This window comes from Canis aureus, chromosome 13 (genome assembly GCF_053574225.1).
Source record: "Canis aureus isolate CA01 chromosome 13, VMU_Caureus_v.1.0, whole genome shotgun sequence".
Taxonomy (NCBI): Eukaryota; Metazoa; Chordata; class Mammalia; order Carnivora; family Canidae; genus Canis; species Canis aureus.
The window spans coordinates 47,107,224-47,131,647 of record NC_135623.1 but is presented as its reverse complement, the minus strand read 5'-3'; the positions used below and the strand labels follow the sequence as shown (position 1 = coordinate 47,131,647).

Here is a 24,424-nt window from a genome sequence, read left to right as displayed (position 1 = left end):
ATGACTTTTCACATTAAGGGTCAGGAGCGGGCTTTGTTTAAATGCTGACAGCTTGCCCTCTGGGATTATATCATCAACTTTGTTAGTTGAGCCTTACAGCCGGGTCCAACTACCTTTCCAAATTTGGAAACAGAGGTGTATGCCATTGGCCTTGTAGAGAATAATGTTACAATAGCTTCAGCCAGGAAGTCTAAACATCCTTGAACCCATCTCATGGAAGGAGTTCTAGGAGTTTGAACTGTCTGAATTCCATAAGCAAATAACCTTTAGACTGTAGCCCATGTGGCCAGGATTTGTATTCATGTTACTATCCACGGGAGCCACTGAAGGTCAAGGACAAAGTGAGTGTACTAACATTATGTGTTCATTTATGAGACCATAAGTTCAAGTGAGCTGAAGAAAAGAGGTCCAATGTACTGAAAGAAAGAAAAAAAAGTATTTTACTAATGTATAGGAGACAATAATACCACAGGAATCAGATAATGAAATATGATGTAGTAAGAACAGAGAAATACTCGGCATGATTTTGAGTAGCATCCAAAACAAAGAGAAACATCTTATTGCAGTCAGGAAATAACTGGTTATTCCAAAATTCAAACTATGTGATTCAATGCACAAATAAAAGATGAACTCTTAAGAATGATGATGCAAACATAGAAGCAGGACCATCAAGTTTACCTCTGTAAAAACCTGCTTAATGACTTCCTCCACAGGGAGACAAAGCAGTGAATGTTTCACAGATCCCAGCAGTATGTGAGAAGATTCATCATTTCCTCAGACTGGACTATTTCCATATAAAGTACAAATGGAATAATAATATTACAGTGATGAATGAGCTTCCCATTCAACAAGGAGCCGCATAATATTTGCTTACGGTTGTATCGTCAATATATATATATAAACTATCATGTAAGTCTACACAAATACATAGAGCTACCAAATGATATGCTCACCTTCAAAGTTACTGCTGAGACCTGGCACAGTTCACACAGTAACACAAAAACAGTTCGTTAAAAAATATATATATACCTGTCATCCAGATAGCTTTCCAAATTTGCATAACAACCCAAAGACCGAACACCTCTTTTCCTTTCCATGCCCGTAACTTGGAAACTACCAATTAATTTGTGGGCATCTCAACAAGTGCTTGTGATATTTTTATCATTGTTGTTTTTCTTTTAGAAAAGGGTCTCCTGGGACGCCTGGGTGGCTCAGTGGTTGAGCATCTGCCTTCAGCCCAGGGCGTGATCCCGGAATCCCGGGATCGAGTCCCACGTCAGGCTCCCTGCATGGAGCCTGCTTCTCCCTCTGCCTGTGTCTCTACCTCTCTCTCTGTCTCTCATTAATGAATAAATAAAATCTTGAAAAGAAAAGAAAAGAAAAGAGAAGAAAAAAGAAAAAGAAAAGAAAAGAAAGAAAAGAAAAGAAAGAAAAGAAAAGAAGAAAAGAAAAGAAAGAAAAGAAAAGAAAAGAAAGAAAAGAAAAGAAAAGTAAGAAAAGAAAAGAAAAGAAAAGAAAAGAAAAGAAAAGAAAAGGGTCTCCTGAAAACTGATTCATTCATTTTGCTGACACAGATAAGATGCAAATGAAGAACTCTAAACTACAGAAACAAAAGATCATTACTGACCTCTTTCTGCTTCTAATTTTGTTGTATTCAGCCTCATGGTCCCTCCCTGCAACTCACCTTTTGCTGGTGTAGTTCCGGCCTCCTTCTCTTTATTTGGTTCTGTGTGGAAAGTACAAGCACATTTTTAAAAGCGTCTTAAAGAAAGCATTTCAGTGTGTGATGAGTAATGGGATGGAGGGTGGGAGAGAAAAAATTAATGACAACAGAACAGGTCACAAATGATGCTACATATTCATGCTGTACGTGAGTTATGAATTTGAGAATGATAATGTAAAATCACATTAAACTTTTAATAAAAGCAATTAATAAATCTGATCATTTTGAAAAAAGTACAGAGAAACATGCAGTACAGATTTTGTCAACATATGCTTTGCTATGCTGGGACTGTGTTAAACACGCTGGTGTGGAAGCAAGTATAAGATGTAGGTCACTTCATGTTTAGACCCCAAAAGGGACTGACTTTTTAAGGAAGTTTGAACCAGGTAATGACCCCAATTGTTTAGACTTCTCAATAATATTATAATAACGAGTGAGGGTATAAAATCTGTAACTGTAAAGTAGCTTCAAGGAAAATACTTTGGTGCACGTACTAATCTCCTAGGTTGAGCTGAGTGGCAAAAAGTGCAACACAAGAGCAGTAACACCCGATTTTGTCAACTGAGACAGACCATCTAGCTTGCTCCTCTCTGTCCAGAGTCATATTAACTTAGGTACCTGCAAACAGTGTATGACTTGGGACATACATAAGAAAATAATTATTTCAAGCATGAATTCTCTTTCTTGTACTGATGAACAAAGGTCTGATTCTTGGTTAACTAATAACTTACTTAGTAAAGTTTGGTAGGAGAGTTGTTTTAGAAGCAGGAGGTCAGTATTATACGATGGATATGGAATATGCCTACGCCGTCATAGGGGAAACTCCAGAGGGGCCCAGTGACGGCAACTGATCTGAAGAGCAGAAGGGAAAGGTTATGTCTATAGTGGCCTGTAGGGTTTCAGTGCACTCATACTGTCCAAAATAACTCTGTATGTGCAAGGAGCAAACATCCCAAAGAAGAACATCCTAAGAAGAATGTCCCACGTCTATACTGGCTGAAAGAAAACTAAACTGAGCTTGTCCCTATTTGAACTCACATGGTACTGAGCCTGCCTCACCATCTCTAGCAATATTATTGGATTTAATGGTTTCTTGAGCTGTGAATCCAGTGTCCTTAGCTGGACAAAGGGGCTCCTGGGAATGGCCAGATTTCTCAAAGCGCCCTCCTGAAAATGATGTCCAGGATGGAGAGCTTCATAATCCCCTCATCAATTGCCATACAAAAAAATCACCAGCGACTGAGGCCTATTTGTTTCTTGCCTTCACCTGGACCATGGTCTGCAGTGGCCTTTCACCCCTCCCTTCACACCATATTGTCAACCAAAGAAACCTTCGCTAGGTCACAGACTGCCTCGTGAGGTTCTCGTGGTGTTGTCCTGTGTTTCAGTCTAATGGTTGTATTATATCGGGTTGTTCTCCAGATTGTATTCTATTTTCTACTTGGTTGCAAGCAAACTGAATCCAGACAAATGTGTTCTGCTTAGAATTCCAATCCTGTTCTTTTCCTTAGGTCTGTGTCAACATGCAAGCAGGCTTCACCTGTCCTGTGAAGTAGTGATGCCCACATCCCCAGGCCTTACCTCAATCTTCCAATGAGGGCAGGAGAACTCTGCACTCCCTGTGTTTTTGTTGCCACCTGGTGGACAACAGCGTCCTAAGACGGGAGGAGGGAGCCTCAGAGGCCACCAAACTGTTGGGAAACCATTTCTCATTCAAGGTGCTTGATGGTGACATAGTTTCCGTGGGCAGGAGGCTGCTCATCCTCCAGGCTGAGGGGGGATGCATTTCCTCCTCTCACAACAAAGGTGTGGGCTTCGTTTGCCTTTAGCTCTATGTGAGAAAGTGCTGTGAAGCCTTTACCTCCTTCATCCTCTGTGATGCTACAACAGGGACATAACACTTTGGCATAGCTAGGAGGGTGTCGTGAGTATATGACATGCCATCCAAATCAGATCAACATGAGGGGACCACATAAACACAGTGTATTACTACTACTACTACTACTACTACTACTACTATTACTGTAAACTCATTGAAACTGTGCTCATCCAACCTCTCCATAGGAGTTAGGTTAAAACTCACAGCTCCAGTGGAGGCAGATCATGCTGGGATGGACGTTTTGTATTTGCAGCCCAAGCACATGAAACGGTGTTTTTACTCACCTGGGGCTGGAGGTGGGGGTGGAACTGGGGCCGGGGCAGACACTTCATTTTCTAGAAATGAAATGAATAGTGGAAGTGTTAGTCTCGCTTCTCACAGACAGCAGCTACCTTCCCCAGCCCCAGGCTACTGCCACTCCAGGGCCAACACCTGCGCACTAATGAGAGGGGTGGAGCAGCACAAGCATCAACCTGCAGCCAGCACACACTGCCTTTGGAGGTATGGTGTGACACGAGGATCTAAATGGTATTCTAGAACTTCCCAAGGGCTACTGACGGAGCATAGGTAAATTGGGGATTCAGGGGGTCTTTGGCAGTTACTTATCCCCAGACAGCAGACTGAGTACTTAATGGCATGGAGCCTGTTTTCCGTTTCTGGAAAAGTGGACAGGACACCTTTCCTATATGCACGGATTGCAAAGAGGATGAGAAGAGACGCTGTGAGGAGCATGTATGTGCCTTCAGACCTCCAGGGCTCACATTCCATATAACCTACAGTGAAGATGGTCTTGGTAAAGGAGAGCCCGCTTTCCCCAAAAAGCAAGTGTCTCTGACATCATCCTGCCCTCATGAGACATATGTCCCAAATGGTGACGCAACCAAAGTCCCTGGGCTCTGCAGAGTCTCCTTCTACCACAAGGCAAACCATGGCTCATTGGGAAACAGAATTAACCCCTCTCCCAGTCGTTTCTGGGAGTGCACATACCTGGAGTAGAGTTCTTTCCTTTTTATTTATTTATTTAATCATTCATTCATTCATTTGAGAGAGAGAGCGAGGAGGAGGGGCAGAGGGAGAAAGAATCTCAAGCAGGCTCCATGCAGGCACAGAGCCTGATGTGGGGCTCAATCTCACAACCCTGAGGTCATGATCTGAGCCAAAATCAAGATTCAGAAGCATAGCTGACTGAGCCACCCAGATGCCCCCTGAAGTCGACTTCTACTTACACTTATTCAACTTTTTGAGAGTTTTCATTTTGAGGTTTTATTCCTGGCTTGGATATCCAGGAATATAGAGCAGTCTGGCCATGAGTTGTTTTAAAGGAACTTGTGCTAATGAGTACACTATGTCAAAGTAGCTACAGGCATAGCCCCTGACCCAAAGGCATGGACTTTTCCCCGTGGCATCCCCCTGGATCCCCTGAACTGGGAATTAAGTGACGTGTGTATGAATCAGCGTCTCCTACTCCAGGGCAGGAAGAGGCAGCTAATGATGTTGATCTCTCTTAAACTCACTTCCTGCTTGGTGAATATCAAAGAAAATTTTTATTCTATAAGCACCTGGGATCCCAGGGGCTTCATCTCTGTTCAGATCTAGGATGTTTTACTTGTATTCTCCACAAATGGCTCTTTCCAAGCAAAGAGAATGACAACTCATCAGTGTGGCCCAAAGGTCATCACTACATGTAGTCTAGGCAGGCTGGAATGAGCATCGAAGAACAAGTGGACTGCACCCCAGTAGAAATCAAGAAAAGAGCGACATGGGGCTGTTGGGAGGCCACAGCATCTTCTTGTATCACTAATTTTTTTGTGCTCAGTCTAAACTCCAACTTAAAAAAAAAAAAAAAAAGAAAGCCCTTTTCCTTCAGATGACCATAAATATGTTACTACTTACTAAGGAGGGAGAAAAATATAAAACCAAAGGAGAGAACACACCCACTGTTCTGGTGGAAGGCAATGTGGTAGGATGCAATGTAGATAGAAGACACGGTGAAACAAGTGGCCCCCGGATAGCCTCGAGGGAAATGTGTTAGGTTCTTCACCACTTCGACAAGGATCTGCAGTGCTAGCGTCCACCAGGAGACAAAACCCTAAGTCAAAGTACTTTATCTTCAGAGATCCGAGTGCAGAAATGTAAATCTCATGTTGACCTCCTGGCTTGGGGTGAGCTGCTGTGGCACACAAATATCAGGACACCGAGAGCAAGAAGCCAACTTCTTTGGCGTACTCTCTTGGATGGGGTCGTCATTGCCTAATGCCCAGAGACCTCTTCCTGGCTCTCCCTGCAGACGAAGTTCTCCGCGCTCTACTCTCTTTTCCCCACAGCTGCAGGGATCACTGTGTTTCATCCCAATATTCTACCAGAGAGGGTCTCTGGGATCTGTTTGGTGAGGTCTACACTCTTTGCCATCACCAGTAGGCACGTCCTCCTTCCCTCCCCTTTAGTGCACCATGGTTCCCCCCTCTGTTCTACATCTGGTTTCTTGATTCAACTTCTGACCTGTTGAATAAAGAGTGATGATCTTTTCCCTGACAGACCTTTTGTTTATTCCCTGAATGTGACTGCATCAGGTAGACCTCAGTTAGAATCCTGACTCTAGGCCTTATTAGTGGTGTGATCCCAGGCAATCCCTTCATCTCTATGGGCCTTGGTGTCACCATATGCGAAATAACAACAAGATGTTAATGTATGTAAAGTGCAAGCACAGGGCCTGCAGGTAGACAGATCTTTATAATTTGCAGCAATAACTACTACCATTGTGTTGTCAGTCTTGGTCTATCTTTTTGACAATTCTCGGAGCACTCCCAGAGCTAATTTTCCCTTCTGTTCCCCTCCCTTATTCTCTTGGCATTCTGGACCACATGATAATACACCTTTTATTCACTAATTATTTTAAAATTACTTTCCATTTTTCTCAGTATATCTATGTTTATTTTCCCTCTCAATGGAACAAGGACAGGGATCTTTCATTCCTTTCCTATTTCCCTAATACCTCATTTTGTTGTTGAAAACCCATTAAATGCATACTGAATAGATTAAAAAAAATCAGAAGACTTCATTGATGATTGTGTAAGTACTATCACATCGCCCATGCTTTCTCAACATCTAGGTAAACAAAAGCCCATTTTTGTAAGGGAAACTGTGGTTACTTAAAGTCTTATTTTGGAAGTAAGGCCAAGATTAGAATCCAAAAGATTAAATCTAATCCAAAAGATTAGAATCAAAAGAATAAAAGAGAAATATTTTGGGTACTGAAACTGTAAATGTGATCTGAACATGAATCACCCATTTCCATGGTGTTTGGAGCACCGTGTTCTATGCAAATGCCCCCAAATCAAAGAAAAATGAAAATTTAAAGGGCTTAGTTCAACTTCCAACAAATCCACAGAACTTCAATCATTAGCAGCCAACTGTACTATAGTCAGAACTATAGAAATATTACAGGATATTAATGCTGATGTTATTAGAATGTTTGCAGGAAGTGAAAGTAGGAAAATGCACATCTGCCCAATACTGGAAGAGCCAAAACTTTTCCTTCTTAAAATCATAGAAACCTTGTCACTTTTTAGCCAGTGGAGGAATAAGCAAGTAATAACCATGTATAGGCTCCCACTGCGTGGAGGACGTAGTGTCTGTTAATGTCTTATAATCCTTACAACTTTCTGAAGCCAGTGCTTTAATTAAACCCACTTTGCAGATGGTAACGGAGGCTCGTGGAGGCTCCACAGCTCTGCCCCAGGTCTGCCTCCCCGCCGCCCTGACCTTGGGCTCTGCTACCTGGAGCTGTACTTCCCTTGCTCAGCTTTCATACTTGTGGAAGCACAAGTGGGTTGATGGACTTTTGAAAAATATCCCTCCATTCTTCCTAGTGAATTGGTTGGTCTTACTGCCATGGCCACCCAACTTCCTGTGGGTGTTCTCCTATCTCTAAGGAGGCCCTGAGGAATGTGCCTCAGGGCCTCATCTATGCAGGGGAAATAACAGCATGACCTATCTTAAGAGCCCTTGGCTCATCATCATTTTTCTCTGACACACCCAGTGAGAGCTGCACCCTTATCTCGCTAGGGATTTGCCTTAGCCCTAAGTGTGGGGCTGCATCGTGTTAGAACAGGCTTGGAGCTGAGGTAGGGGTGAGGAAACAGAGGAGGTAGGCCCCTTGCTCTCCCACTGTAAAATAGTAATAATAATTGGTGTTGATGATGTTCACATGCATTGCTGAGCTTGAACAATGGAAAACACAGTGACTAGGGAATCAGTAAATCCTGGTAGGGCAGAGAGGATAAAACGATGAACTCTCCAGAGTCTTTGGTTCTCTGGGACAGAAAATGCTGGCTGTCCTAGGCCTGGAGAAATGGGGCATCTGGAACGGTGAAGGCCAAGCAGTGAAGGACCCGGCCTGAAAATGCACAATTGCAGCATAGCACCCAAGGCTTAAGGGAACTTCTCGCGCATCTCTCACCCCAAGGCATGTCTGTTACCCACAAGCACCACTGGCCCAGCTTCACCCCCTCCTCTAAGAGCCACTTGCACGTTCCCCAGACGCATTAGTTGCCTCTGCAACAATAACTCCCTCCCAACGACTTCCACAGTGCCTGCTGAATGGGGCCTAGAGGAAGAAGAACCATGCGACCAGAGTTCCCTGAGCATAAACGCATTATACATCTCACAGGAGTGGATGCTTATAACAGTGGCTCAGATGAGATGTCTGTGTTTGACAGGCTCACAGGTTCCTGGCTCAGTAGGTAGAGTACGCACAACCCCGACACTGGGTGTAGAAATCACTTAAAAAATTTTGGGTGGAAGGGGGGTCACCTGGGTGGCTCAGTTGGTTAAGCATCTGCCTTCAGCTCGGGTCCTGGTCCTGGGGTCCTGGGACGGAGCCCCCTCGGGCTTCCTGCACAGTGCGAAGTCTGCTTCCCCCTTCCCCCTATGATCTCTTTTGCTTTCAGTCTCTCAAGTCAATAAAAAATCTTAAAACAATTTTTTTAATTAAAAAAAAAGAAGCTCACAGGTAAATGAACTACTCTTTTCTATCATGTTAGGCTTTGCTTTCTCAAAACGTTTGAGACTCACCACCTCTATTGTCCTTTTAGAAATTGCTGTGTGCGTATGAATCACTTAGGGAGTTGGTCAACTGCAGATTCTGATTCTGGGGGTCTGGGGCAGAGGTCAAGTTTCTGCATTTCTAACAGGCCCCCAGGTGATACTGATACTGCCAGTCCACACACCCCACATGTTGAGTAAGAAGGCTCAGTCTATGCCCTAAATATCTCCTAATCTTGTCCCATTTCAAATGTGACTGTGAATGGTAAAAGGTTTACAGTACTTGGGGGACTGTTCCTCTCTGATCACAAGCTTCTTGAGGACAAGGCCCGTCTCCTCCTCCTTTTTAAATTCTGCACAGCAGGTGCTCTATAAATATAGTTGACTGGCAGACTGTTCCTACCCACACAAAAGCCCCTTCTCCTTGCTGCCAAGAAATCAAGACCCATCCACTGGCACTCCAAAGGCAGCTTTCTTCATCCGCGTTACCCACAAGGAACACTATGTCTCCCATTGGCGACCCTTCTGCTGGCTGGACGCTGAGAGGCACTTATCCAACCCCACCATTTCTTAACAAGGGCAGGAGAGCAACTAGGCTAGAGTTTTGGCCCTCAGTGCCGATACACCACTGGCCTTTCTAAGGAATTCCCCCTTTCAAAATCTGGGCTGCATTTCTTAGCAAATAACTCTCCATCAGCCATGCCAACTCCACTGTCAACAAGCTTAGCCCTGTCCAAACCATCAGGAGGCACCAGGCCTTGGGAAGCTCTCCAAATCTTTAGATTTAGAGTAAAAGGCGATTTGCTGAGGAGAGACTCTGCTATACTTCGGCTTCTTCCAAAACCCAAAGGCAAATTTTGTAGGACGTTTCTGCCAGGTGAATAAAGTCAGATTTTTGTCTCCCTCTTCCGTCCTCCCCCATTGTTGTCTTGATTAGGAAACACACAGAAAGGATGGACCAAAGATATATAAGTTGCTGTGCTAAGCCTTTTTTTAGTAAAAAGAAGAAGCTCAGAAATGCAGAAAGTAATAAGCCCAAGGAAATATTTTTATGGACAACATAAAAACTAGCTAGATTCTGAACCAGCAAATAAAGCTACCCCTTTCCTCATTAGGCAAGGACGGGTGTTCTTTGATCCTTTCTGGTTCACAGAGATAGACTTTCTCTCCCTCTGCGACACTGAAATGCATTCAAAGGGCTTGATCTATTTCTGGTGGATTTTTCCTATGAGCACCTACTGTAAAAAGCACAGGTATGCCACCAATGGCATGCCTGCACAGCGAGTGCCAGGGCCTCTAACTGACGGGCACTGGTGGCAACTAGTAAACAGACAGCCCATAGGTGACCTCTGTGCTCTGCTGGAAGACCAAGGACCCAGTAGCTCCATACATGGTTTGGCTTTCCCCTCTGCAGTCTGAACCTATTTTCCATGATCAAGTGCTCCATGGTCAGTGATTGAAGGGGGAAAGAAGCCTTTGGTCTTAGGAGGCATTATTAGCCTGCCTCTCTCTATGTATGGGTCTCCACACCAAAATGACAAAAATGTCCCAGCTCTCTGCTTCCCATGGGCCCACTGGCTCATAGAACACACTGTTTGACTTACTTAAAAATATTCTATGGGCTCTCAGATGCAATGCAATCTAGCCTCTTGCTAGTATGGAGAGCATAATTACAACACGTGAATATGCTGTCTAGGATGGAAAAGACAGGAAGAACACAGAATAACAGTGGTTGTCACTGAGTGGTAAGATCATAGGTCTTTTTTTGTGTGGCTTTCTTTTTGTGACTTTTTTGGATAAAATAAATGTGCTAAAACCATCCTTTGGTAGTTTGGTGTGCAGAAGACTGTTAGGTTATTCCTATTATTTATTCTCAAAAGCACACTCTTGGTTTGAACAGTCTACGTGAGTGCTTTATAGACTGTAAACATTGTGGTGATTGAGGCGCTATCTGGCCAACTCCTATTTTTGTCACTTTTGGTAATGTAGCAAATTATCTTTCTTTTTAGGTTCAATAAGCTAAACACTGTCTGGCATATACACTGTTGATAGTGAGGTTTGGCTCTGGTGCATGATGCAGCCTAGACCTCATATGCCCAGCAAAATGGAAACTGCTTTAATAGAAAATATTATTTGCATGGAGGTGTTAATAATGCTTAGAGAAGTTTTGGTTAAATGAACTATAAGTGTCACCAAAAAATATCAGCAAACACAATGACAGTGCATTTGTGCAGGTTGTATTCCTTATGTATCGGAATGTAGATTTTGAGCATAAATTAATGTTTAAATGAACATTTTCACAGTTAAGTTGTCTTCTATTTTATTCATCATGGGCTATGGATGTGGATATCTTATACTTTGGGATTTAGGAAATTAGACATTTTTTTTTGAAGGCAATTTTTTACTGATTTATAATAGTGATTCTTCAACTATGGTCTGAGATTCTCAAGAGCTCCTGAGGCTTTTCTGGGGAGCCTATAAGGTCAAAACTATTTTCATAATAATGTTAAGACACTATTTGCCTTTTTCAGTCATATTCTCTCATAAATATGCAGAGGATATATAATGTGTGATGATGTCGACACTCCGACAGCTAATACAACGTGCACTGTGTATTTTGTATGTTTTAAACATTTATCAATTTTAATTCTTAGTATAGTAAATATTGACAGATATAGTGTGTGTAAACAGACACTTTTTAGTTTCTCAATAATTACTAAGTGCCAATGTATCTGAGACCAAAAAGTTTGAGAAACATTTAGAATTTACGGTAAACCTTCTTAAAAAAATATTTTGTGTACATGAACTTTATTTTTTTAATTTTTTTAATTTTTTTTAATTTTTATTGATTTATGATAGTCACAGAGAGAGAGAGAGAGAGAGAGAGACAGAGAGGCAAAGACACAGGCAGAGGGAGAAGCAGGCTCCATGCACCGGGAGCCCGATGTGGGATTCAATCCCGGGTCTCCAGGATTGCACCCTGGGCCAAAGGCAGGCGCCAAACCGCTGTGCCACCCAGGGATCCCTGTACATGAACTTAAAAAAAAAAAAAAAAACTCTCGTCATATGTCTCATTTAGGAAAACTCTTTAGCCTTGGTTAATAAAATGAACGAGGCAGTCAAAACAAAAGCCATAAATTGGTTTGGTGGGCTGAAATAGAACTTACTCTCTTATGTGTATAATAAGAGAGACGAGAGGACACTGAGGCCTAGTATCACCTCCCCTGTTCAGAATTCAGCTCTCTAGCAACCTCACTTGTCCAGATAACAGCTGCTTACCATCCAACTTAAAAGGGTCTCCAAAATGAAAAATGGATTTGTGTCAGGCTCCTCAAGCCCTGTGCAGTAAGAGTGCAAGTGCTCTACTCACAAGAGAGCCCACCTGGGTCCTCAGCCAGCCTGGGGACTGGGACCAGGGTGAGGCAAGCCTGGGCCAGATTCAAGGTAGCTCTCTCTCACAAGTGCCAGCAGCACCTGAGGGTGAGTGCTTCCTTAAACACGGGGCTTCTAAACGCTTCACCAAGTAGCCCCACGCAGGGGTGTGCAGGACCTGGCCTGGGGTCCACAGCAAATAACAGAAAAGAGAGGGCACCTGCAAGTACTGGCCAACAAGAATAATGAGAGAAGACAGCAGACTTGTAGCAAGGGGTGAAACAGGAGAGCTGTGGAAAACTGGACACAAGTTCAAAACACAAATAACATGAACCCATTTAATACAAAAGCAGATAATTTGGGCTCTCAGGATGTCACGTGGAACTCGAACAGACATTTATCATTCAAGGCAAAGTTAAGTTAAATGCAACAGTCCTTTGTTTCTAAAAGCCAGGAGTAACAGGTTACATTTTTCGGTATGCTTCTTTCCAAATTGGTAGAAATAATAAGGCTCAAGAGCAAAATAAACTCATCGCTATCCAAGAAAACCAGCTGTTTCAGACGCTTCAGTCAATTAAATCCATTTTCATTTACTGTGGTGGAATATTGCCAGACTGTATTTGAAGGTTCTGAAGAGATGAAGTCTAACTGTGCATCGAGGATGCAAATTTTCAATGACTCATTATTCAGCTTGATGGAATTTCCCTGAACCCACAGGACTTTTCCCCCCTTCTAGTCAAATTGTTCTGATGTTTTTCTAACTGCACATGTTTCAACTTCCAGATGTTATTTCACACAGGAAGAGGATTAAAGTAGGGTTGGTATTGCACAGCAACAGGGAGCTTCTCACCGTTCACACAGGGCTGGGTGAAAATAAGGTCTTTCACTACGATCTGATGAATTGTCTCTTTTTGCATGATTCTTACTGTATTTTGAAGTAAGAATCAAATGGGGGTTGGAGTGGCATAGACAGGGGTGTTGGTGTAGGGAAAATCTTTACTCAAACTGTAGAAGTTTAAAATTTTAGTGCAGGTCACAAGGAAAAAGCAGGTCACAAGTGAAAGTGATTCAAATTGTTAACAATCTCCCCTTTTAGTCTCTTATTATGTCTTTCCCGGGGCGGGGCGGGGCGGGGGGGGGTCTATTCCTGGGCAGACCATCACCACGATCATACTGCTTTTATGTGGTTATGTGGTTATCAGATAAGTCCCCTAAAGGCCGTGCCCCAAGGCATTGCTGGGCCTCACATTGGGTGACTTTTAAAAATAGAGGAAGGACAGGCCTGCTGCCAGGTGGGGTCATAAAAATAAATTCCGCAGCAGTAAATACAGTGGCACTTAGTCAATCATATCCATATGTGGTCATGGAGAGTTCTTGATGTGAATATCGCAGAAATACTCAGACCTGAGGAAAGACCCCCACCTGCTAAAAGCACCCCTGGTGGGGAGAGAAATCTTAATGTTCCATAAACCCAAGCCTTTCAACCTTTGGTGGTGGATATAGTTACACGTTCAACTGTGCAGGGTGACTCTTTCATCTGAGTGGGAAAAGGCTATGTTCCCACCATGGAACAGTGAAGAAACAACTAGTTATCTTCATCTGTTTAACAACTGGAGACCCTGGACATGACTTATTTCAATGGGAATACAACAGAGGCCCTGCAGCATAGACCTCTTATTTGATCTGGGTTTCTGTGGGTGAAAGCTAAGATGATTTACAAGTAAAAAAGGAAATATTCATGATGGCTAGGATAGCAACAGCAACTCTTTGGGGATGTATTATAAATATTAATAATACTTATTAAATAAATATTAAGGAGAGGAACAGGGGTTGTTATGTACCTTACAGGAGTTGTTACATGTAGGTGGAAATGCCCTCAAGGTTTACGTTAAGGGGGAAGGCATTTAGCACCTTATACTGCATTCTGAGTTGGCTGTTTTAGGAGGAAGATATGTAAGTTCTTATGTGCTAGGTCTTGTTCTGAGCTTTTTTACATTATTTATCTTATTTCCTTGGAACAAACACCTAATGGGTTAAGTAATATTATTATTCACATTTCACAGAGGAGGAAGCCAAAGCATACTGAGTGTGACTAACTCAATAGATGGTGCAGCTAGAATTGGAATAGTCTAGAATGTTCTATGAATAGTACATTTTGTTCATGTCACTGCATTTAATAATGAATATTAGTTAATATGCATAATGAAAAAGCCAAAGTGCATACTATACGCAGAACAACTCTAAAGTCTAAAGACATCTAACTTTAAAAACTGAAAAATTAAAATGAAGAATTATATGAATAGGTGATTTTTTAGTTATAAGGAGAGCATTCCATTGCAAGATTTATAAAATTTTGTTAAATGCAAAAGCTTTTATCTGATACAAGCAAAGAATGCCTGAGGAGTTTTTTGTTTTGTTTGTTTTGTTTTGTTTTTTTTCATGAGAGATGCAGAGAGAAAAAGAGGCAGAGTGTACACAGGCAGAGGGAGAAGCAGGATCCATGCAGGGAGCCCGATGCAGGACTCGATCCTGGGTCACCAGGATCACACCCTGGGCTGAAGGCGGCGCTAAACTGCTGAGCTACCCAGGGATCCCGCCTAAGGAGTTTAAAAAGAGATTTGATACTATTTAGAGGGAGAATTGAATGATTTTGGGGAGAAAAAAACATTTTCTAGCCTAGATTCTTGTAAATCTACAGTATAGTTCAGAAAAATGAATAAAACAAAATTATAAGATCTAACATCTGACATATTATTAAACATAACTTTAGGTGTTGTATGGATGTGCCAAATTGGTGCCTAAAAAGATTCTTAAGGGAGTGTAAAAGGGCAAAAGACTTATCAGAGTGGATTTCGGATGAAAGGCATAATGAAAGTCAAATTACAGTTAGCTTTTTATGAACTCATTTAGAGAGAAATAAGCATGAGATTACATGATCTTCATTTGCCAAATTGACCACTTCACGTCCCAGTCTGATGGAATCTAAAGCTCTACTCCGTAAATGCATAAATAATGCATTGCCCATAACATAGGAATGGAAAACCCATAAATAATCCGCCCCGTGAAGGGGAACATCCTGAAATTCGGCTTGTCTGTTGGTGCAGCTATCCAAAATGAACTCTTAACTCTTTTGGAAGTTAAAACGGGGCCCAGCCGCGCAGAGGACAGCAGACAGCATCATCTCTTTGACAGTTAGAGGCTGTCTTTACTACAAGTTGTGGGGACCGAAGCCCCATTCTCTCTGGTTATGAGACAGTTTGCATACTTAGAGGAAGCTGAGTGATCAAGTCTTTTGCACAGTTTCATATTCCTTAATCACTACACTTTCTGATTTGAGGAAACTGCTCTTGAGTAAGCAATGGCTAGTTCATGATTACCCTGTCAATCCACAACTGCCTTTCTGCATATTTGGGGGGTTTTCCTCAGGTATAATAGGTTGGACCAACAAAGACTCCAGAAAAGACATCTGTTCCTGTCAAGAACTGACAGGGAATGAAAACAAAGAAAGAAGACATGGCCATATCCCCTCAGGTACACACATAAAATAAGAACTTTCTGCTTATTTTTTATTGCTAGAGCTTTCTTTAATCTTGTTCTTTATTACCTAACACACCCAAGTATGTCTAGAGATGAGGTTTAGAATTACCAGAAGTCATAGGCTGCCAAGAGTATTTTCTGTCTCTTAACATAGGTTTCAAGACTAATTAAGGAGGAGTGCAGATAAAAATAGTAATTATTAACAATAATAAAAATTCTTTTCTTTGTGTGCATAAAGAGCCTACGAGTAAATTTTGGAGAAAATAATTATAGAAATTTCAGCAAAAATAACAAAAATGCTTTCTGGGACAGTAAAAACCACAGTACTGATTTTCTTTCATGGCAGTTTCATCCCACAACTCTCTAACATTTTTAAAAAGGGACATATTTACTTACAAAGGTATTGCAGAAGCCTTGTTTTCATATCTGCTCAGGTTTTGCTCAGGTTTATTTTAGCATTATGCCCATGCATTTCTTTTTTTTTTTTTCTTTTTTTCAGATTTTACTTATTTATTGATTAAAGACCCAGAGAGAGAGGCAGAAACACAGGCAGAGGGAAAAGCAGGCTCCCTGCAGGGAGCCCAGGGCAGGACTCAATCCCAGGACCCCAGGATCACTCCCTGAGCCAAAGGAGATGCTCAGCCGCTGAGCCACCCAGGCGCCCCTGCCCATGCATTTCTTAAAAGTGACTTTAGCCAGGGTGGTTTCTTCAGCATTTATGTGAGATTCGGGGATCCTTTGAAATTGCTACAAGTAAGGAACATGTGACTTGTGTGCCCATAAGGGGCCTAAAATAAAATGTTTCAAGGCCATGTCTCTCGTCCAAAATACAGGGAATCATTGAGGGAACAGAGGCTTGTGAGTACTCTCCTTTTTCCATTCTTTTGGGTCCCTCAGAGTCGCCTAAGAGCCCAGCCTTTTCCTTTGTTCACTTCAGGACCTGCTTTACCACTGACTTTGCTGTGCTTTGACAGGCCTGGGGAAGACTTCTTCAGATTTACTGGATGAGGAGCAAGGATACAACTTGTTTTTCCAAAGTTTTTTTTAAAGCGATATATTTAGGGCGCTTGAGAGGAAAGAATTGGCCAGTCCTTTATTTATCTTCCTAACAGGTGCAGCCCGGGCAGTCATAAAAGCAGGCTACTGAAAAAGAATGATTTTGCCAAGTATTAAGCCTCTGTGGTGTGCATTTGCCCCAGAGTATTCCTTCTTGCAGCAGAGAGCTCAGATCTATACCACCTATCTCCTGTACAGCATGGCAGAGGGTTTTTGGGGGGTGGGGGGAGGAATTATCATGGCATTCATTCAGACAACTTCTTTATTCCTCATCCAAATCTACAACTTGGCCTAAATGAACCATTTCAAATTTGGAGGAAACCAACTGCCCTTGATAAAATAGCTCCTCCCTCTTTCCCATTCTTTCCCTTACTTCCTACAAATTAACTAGTCCTCAATTTGAACAAAATGTAATATTCGACATGTAAGATGACATTTCCCCAAACAAATTCATTTTGGTGTTTGAAATCGGCTATCCAGTCTCATGTAGGTAGAACCTGAAGGTCAAGGAATGAATCTGAGAGGGAGGTTTGCCATCACTAGGCACCTTTTCTGATGATGACTAAGCCTTGGACGATGCCTAGAAATGAGCAAGAGGTAATGAATCCTCATCTACGTTCAAGATAGGTTGGGGCAGAAGTTTAAAATGGGATGAAATCTCTTGGGACCAAGAAAGAAAGATAAAGTAAAGGAAAAACTCCTATGGACTGAAAGAAAAGTCTTTTCCCATTACCATGTTCCTATCTATTCCTACTGGAAAAGGCCAAGATAGTTTTGGCAGATAGATCTTGTATGTTGATATAACATAAGGGTCTGTAGCAATAAGGCCATATCTTTGATTCCGGAAGCTATCAGAATGGTCTCTTATGGCTGTGGTCACAAATAAACCTATGTTTTGTCATATGTTTGAGTTTTCAAGAAGAGATCTTACATGGAAGAAGACAAGGTAACAGTGTTTCTCCCAAGGTTTTATGGATCACACCAAGTGCCAAGGAGGACTTTTGCCTCTTTCTTATGAGTTAAGTACATGAAATATACTAGGGCCTGATACATCACATAACAAAAACTGAAATTCCTGTTAAGGTCTCAACCTGGTATGTTAGAAGATAATTTTTCCAGGTCCTGTAGATGCTGACACTTAATAATTGTCTAAGTATCTTAAAGAACCAGATTTTAATGATTACCTACTGCAGAGATAGAATTCTGAGGAAATAACTCTCATAGGTTTAAAAGCCATTCATTGTATTTTTAAACTATTAGAGATACTGTGACAGAAGAATCTTCTAATTTCTAATTAGAAATTTCCTAATTTCATGTTGATAAAAATCACTCTTTGACAGGAAAAGAGAAATTTGTAGTGAAAGGTAATTCCTTTACATAGTAGAACCCAGAGGCAATGAACCATGAGGGCTTTTAGAACAGACACTATGCTGTATAGATCTCTGAAATCCCAGAGACTAGCTTACAGTAAGAGCTCAATTAACAGTTGATATGCGAATACATGTACCAATAAAGCATTCTGGGAGATTCCTACAAACCTGAAACTTCTGTCCACATCCTGTTGCTATTTGATTAGAATAACTTCATTTCACTAGGGCCTCGGGCTCTGCATGAAGCCCGAGGGTAAGATAGACCTTTTATTTGGAACTGACAGCACACATACTATAGTTCTCTGATGAATAAATATACAATTGATGAAGGTGGAGAGGAGGGCAATGGGAAGTAGTTACTCCTTAAATGTAAGCTTTCCTTCTCCAAAAGGAGTTACTGAGCCATACAGAATATTCTCAATCATCTAAATCAGGACTGTTGACTAGCTACTTCTATTAGACTTCCTCCTGAAGGTCCAAAGTTTCTCTACCTCTTTTTTTTTTTAAATTTTTATTTATTTATGATAGTCACAGAGAGAGAGAGAGAGAGAGGCAGAGACACAGGCAGAGGGAGAAGCAGGCTCCATGCACTGGGAGCCCGATGTGGGATTCGATCCCGGATCTCCGGGATCACGCCCTGGGCCAAAGGCAGGCGCCAAACCGCTGCGCCACCCAGGGATCCTCTCTACCTCTTTAGAAGATTTTAGTTCTCCCAAGACACAACAGGAAGCTACCAGAATTTGGCCACTGTAGGTTGGGAGGCAGTTCAGTTAAGAGAGACATCTTTTACAACTTCAGGTGCTGAAAGCTCAGCCTCTTTTGAGGACTTGCCAGGTGCTCCTGGATGCTAGGTCCATGTACCCTATCAAGATTCACAGCGAGTGGTCATGTCCTTCCTGGGCATGCTTCTCCCAGCTGGACAGGAGATGTAAGGACATCTAGGGGGACTAGAGGAACCTGTCCCCTGGGAGTGCTCCTGCCTGTGGTTTAAAATGACTCTGAAGAATTGGTTTGGTGGCATATTTTATTCTTGAGGCTATCTTCCAGAAGGATGCTTTTATGGAACAAAACCAACCCCAGTGAAAATGAAATCAGTAAGGATCAGGGTCATTCCTGAATTGTCATGCTCCTTACTCTTTAATGGAAACAATATTAAAATACAGTGATTTCACCAGGAAAATGGTGTAAGGTGCAGTTCCTTTAAGAATCAGTTCTTCTGGCAAGGAAACAAAAAATTCCTGTACTTCCTCAAAGAACTTTAAATATATCAGTAACCCTCTTTTTATCCCCACTCCCCACCATCCAAATTTAAACTAACCAAAGAATCTATGAATATACAATTACTGTCTGGGGTGGGGGGACTCCTACACAGAATATCAACAGTGCTTTTATAGCAAAAAATGATCATGGGGACTTTGGCATCTGTATTGACTTATTCAAAAAGAAAAAATAAAAATAATTTTTTTGGGGGGTAGGGATACTGAAGTTAAAGATCTTCTTTTAAATATCATTATCTCTAAAAGCAATGTGGGTCAGATTGAGTTGTCAGACCAAGGGTAAAACTTTATCATATCTAGCAACCAGAATAATTTAATTAGCTTTATAGGCTCGCCATCTGTCATCTTATTTATTAGTTTTTCAGCTTGTCATTTTCAATTGAGCGTTAAAATAACCCATGCAAATTCACCCACTAAACACAAGATAATTAAAACAATATTCTGTCCTTAAGTCGGGAAACACAGAATGCATTTCATCCAAATAAACCTTGAAGAGGCTAGTCAAGTGACAGATCAAATAAAAAGGACACTTAATACACATGTAAATCATTTGCATTACAAATAAGACACTTTAGCAGGGGTTGGACTCACTGCCTGATAGTTGGGATTAAGTTCCCATATTAATGCATGCATTTGGTGTGGTTATTTCGGGTGGAAGACTTCATCCATCAATGCCCTCCACCACTAAGTAAAGCCAACCTGTAAACTGATCACTACAGCCTGTCAACACTGGTTACTTAATTACATGAAGAAAATATATCTCATAAACTTTAGATAATTTGCTAGTATTTCAACATTAGGCGCAATTTCTAGCATCTTTTTCAAAGTTCTTTAAAACAATGGTTAAAAGCAGTTTTAAGAATTAAAATTGAAAATACTAAATACTATTTTTATGCTTCCTGGTCATCTTTTTTTTTTTTTTTTTGCTTTTACTTGCAGAAATCAAAAGTAAAGATTCAGTTAGCATTGATGAAGACTAATATGAATGAAATAATATCTTAAAAAGATATTTCCATTAAAAATTAAATTCAATGTACTTGTGCTGTTACTTTGTGTTTCTCCTTAGTGATGCAGTAATTTCTAAATCCAATTTATGTATGCTACTAATTAGTAGTTTTTAAGAGTTGATATCTTCATAGAAAGAAGAAACTGTTTATTGGAGGAAGCATTTCTTCTGATGAAGAACATTGTCATATTTCTAGTGTGATTTTTTTAAAAGCCTATATATTATGAATATGTCTGCAACAAAAATCATTAAAGAACACAATCCAGCAGTGATAGTCAAAGACATTCTTTTAGTTGTCTGACCTTTTTTTTTGCATGCAAGAATTTAGTGACATAATAAATAATGAAGTTTAAAACGCACCGATAAAAACCAAAAAATACCTGCATCTGTATCTCTGTATATTTGAAATACCTTCCCATGAAAAAAATAGAGTAAATCAGGAAATACTGTCATAAATTCTTTTTTGAAACCTTGATCAAATTTATTAACTAAGAAAGCACTGCAAGCTCCTCCCACCACCCCCGAATCACAAATACCTGGTGAAAAATTTGTGACCGAACCCAAGAAAATATGCCTGAAAATGCAACCTATTCATCATAAGCAATCAACCATCTTTAAGTAACACTCTGAGGATCCCTGGCAACCGAATGATAAAAGTATAATTTGATCATTGTAGTCAGTAACCCTTCATCAGCCATCTGTACCAGGTATCTTTCCATGGTCACACTCTTCCTATACTTTCCGTCTGGCCTGTTTATTCTCAAGGACCTTTCCTGAAATCAGTGATTCCGTTACCTCAGTCTGCTTAAGAGGTCAGCATACTTTATTGAAAAGTACAACAAAGAGATTTAGGGATGAGTCTTACCCTCCTTCTTGGTGGGTTCTGGCATGACCACAGTAAAGTGTTAGCCTCCGAAGAGTGTCTTCCCCTCCGACAGCAGTTGGCTGAGACCCCAGGAGCGGCAGAGAGGATGCAGGTCGGCGGCGCGACAAGCAGCTGGGGCCAAGTGCAGGGCTTTTATCCGCGGCGGCCCCGCCCTCCCCCGGCCCCAGGATGCTGGCACTTGCCGCCGAGGACCTCTCCCGCCTCCGCGGCTCACCCTGCTCTCTCGCCCACGGGGAGGAATCTCCTGTGCATCTCATGTGGCTCTGAGAGCACCTCTAACTTTCTAAATTCAGCTGCAGCTTCGTGTGTCTTCTTACTTTTCTCCTTCTGCCCGACACGGGCATGTGTCCACTCAGGAGTGCTAGTTGGACGGTCAAAAACTAAGCTAAAAATCATTATATGCTAATCCAACGTACACCTTGGTTTCCACTAAGATTACAAGGGAAAAACAATTTCCGTTTTCAGAGGACAATTCTGTGCTCCCATTAGCTTTGCGTATTCATCCGTTCTTGATTATTGGTGTTAGTTTTCTTTTTCTTTTTCTTTTTCTTTTTTACTTATTTAAGAGAGGGAGCAGAGACAGAGAAAGCAGAGAGAGAGAGAGAGAGCACACAAGTTGGGAGGAGGGGCACGGGGAGAAGGAGAAGCGGTTCCCTGTGGAGTCTCCATCCTGGGACCCCCAGGCTCATGACCTGAGCTGAAGGCAGACATTTAACCAACTGAGCCACCCAGATGCCCTGGTTTTAATTTTCTTTCCCATTTTTATTAATATGTTAATATTAGTGTGTCACACCAAATTTCTTTAAAAAAAAAAACATTTTATTTGTTTATTTGAGAAAGAGAGAGCACAAGCAGGGGAGGGGCAGAGGGACAAGCAAACCCTGCTGAGTGGAGAGCCCCACTTGGGACCCTGAGATCATGACCTGAGCTGAAGTCAGATGCTGAGACACTTAACCTACTGAGCCCCTTCGGGCCACATTTCTATCCTGAAGAACCTGTCTCATTTTCTTTAAGTTTCTGTTGAGTAATACTGAGCGTCTACCTTTTTTCAAGAAATGTCCTTTGAAAAAATTACAGGGCATAAAGAAGAATGAAGGAATGATACACACCGCAACTTGGGTGAAGCTCAAGAGCAATACGCTAAGTGAGAGGAGCCGGGGCCAAAGACCACAGTGCACAATTCCACTAGTGTGAAATGTCCATGTAGGCAAATGTATAGAGTCAGAAAGTCACTTAGTGGTGGCCAGGGGCAGAAGGGGGCTGGAGTTGGGAGTCAGTGCTCATGGGTATGGAGTTTCTTTGGGGGATGATGAAAATGTGTCCTAGGATTAGGTAATGGTTATGGTTATACAACTTTGTGAATATATTAAGAATGACAGAATTATATGCTTAAACATACATGAGCCCTGAGAAAAGACAGTCAGATATACCAGTAGCCATCGTCTTGCTTCAGGATGGCAAACACACAAACAAACGTAGCCTCGCATGTTGGCAGACTGTATCAGATTTGGCCACTTTCTCCCAAAACTCTCATGGAATTGACAAAGAAATATGAACCACCATGTGGTCAAACTAAAAAAGACATCTTGCTTGCTTTGTCTACACCCATGACACTGCAAAGACCAGGATGAAATTTAGTTTCTGTGTCAAGACGACTGTTCATGTATCTTTTATGAGTATGTGTTTTTGAGATTATTTTCAAGGGACTTTGATTGATTTGTACGAAACCAGCCACATTGTCTCGTTTAATTTCCCTCGTGGCCAAGAGCACAGCTGGTCAGACTTAGCTCCACCAAACTCTGTGCCAAGCTACCTTTTCATATAAGGATGGAAATCTAACTTAGAACTTAATGGCATCATGCTTTAGCTATGTGGTGGGGAGAGGGAGGGAAGTCAGTTAAGAAGGTCAGTGAACATCTTCTACAGAGAAAGACTTTTTTGAACCACATAGGGAGGCACAGAACTTTGTTTTGCTTTTTCAGATATTCCTTTGCTCTGAGACGCTAAACAGATAAATGTCAGCCAGAAAACATTTTGTCATATAAAGTTGGAAGTGCCTTGAAAGAAAGTGACTTTTTGTTGTTGTTGTTGTTTCCTGTGTCTACTATGAGAATATCAATTAAAAGAAGAAGCAATTAAAGAGGCTAGAATCTAAAGTCACACCCTCGGGTTCTGTTTTTCCACCTATCATTAACCAGCTGAGGTACTTTAAGAAGTCAAGTGGCCTTTCTAGACCTCGGTTTCCTTTTGTGTAGGAGGAGAGGCTGAAAAAAAAAATGACCTCTGAGTCCCCTCCTAGTTTTAACATCATGATTCTAGATGAGTAGTCCCTACAAAAGAATCTTTTTTTTTTCTTCCCAGCATTCTCAGCACACTGTACACCACACATGTGATGGACATAAGGACAAAGTGTTCATGTTGCAGAAGAATGTCCATAGTGATGGGCAGATTTCACACATGCCATGTAAGAGGTGCCACGCCATCACTGGCTTCTGCAGAAAGCCCATTGGGTCTTTAATGCACTGATCATTTTACTGAAGTGGACACATGCCAGGAAATACTGCAACCCATGGAGAAAATAATTTTATGACCTGGAAAACTGTTTGGCAATATAGGACTTGATTAAAAAAAGACAAAAACTTATTGGAGGAATTGGAAGTATGGACAAATTCTGGGATAAATGGCTATGAAGTGTAGAAGATGGTTGAAGTAAGATCTAAATGTAAATAATAATCAGATATGTATACATATGTATATGTATACTTTTCCAGGACTATATTGTTTTAGGAACACATAACCCTCATTCCAGATCTTCTATATCGATCTTGTAGGTTACAGACTTCATCTCCAACAACACTCTCAGGAAGTGGGGAAAAATGATCAACAGGGCTCTTTTTTTTTATTAAATACTTTTTTGAGCTTTTTCAGAGTTATATTTATTATTCAGTTATATTTGAATGATTATAGCAGTAATATTACAACAGTTACGTGAAGATAGAACTGTTTCTTGCTCACATAAAGCAAGTTCAAAAGTAACTAGTTTAGAGTCATCATAGTGGCTCCACAGTGTCATCAGGACTCCAACCTCCTTCTCCTTGCTCCACCATCCTCCAGGTAACTTCATGGCCTACTGTGGCTGCTAGTGCCCTGGCCATTACATCCACCTTCCAAGCAGCAGAAAAAAAAAAAGAAAGAAAGAAAAGAAAAGAAAAAAGGACTCACTTTCTCCATTTTAAGATTTTTTTGAAAAATAAATAAATAAAAAATAAAATAAA

General features: G+C 41.3%; 1 protein-coding gene across 12 annotated transcripts in view; it reads right to left on the bottom strand.

Moving 5' to 3' along the window:
- The window catches only part of MYBPC1 (myosin binding protein C1), an 84,556-nt gene extending 63,272 nt beyond the window's left edge, over positions 1-21,284 (bottom strand). For 6 of the 12 annotated variants that reach the window (XM_077846066.1, XM_077846057.1, XM_077846063.1 and 3 more), the window contains exons 1-3: positions 21,129-21,284; positions 3,887-3,937; positions 1,685-1,726 (exon numbers count right to left, since the gene is read on the bottom strand). In XM_077846066.1, the coding sequence (XP_077702192.1) occupies positions 1,685-1,726; positions 3,887-3,937; positions 21,129-21,153 (118 nt within the window). In that variant the 5' untranslated portion in view covers positions 21,154-21,284. The remainder of the gene's footprint in view (positions 1-1,684; positions 1,727-3,886; positions 3,938-21,128) is intronic. The other 6 variants (XM_077846062.1, XM_077846068.1, XM_077846067.1 and 3 more) reach the window with 1 other exon arrangement.
- Positions 21,285-24,424: the final 3,140 nt, after the last annotated feature.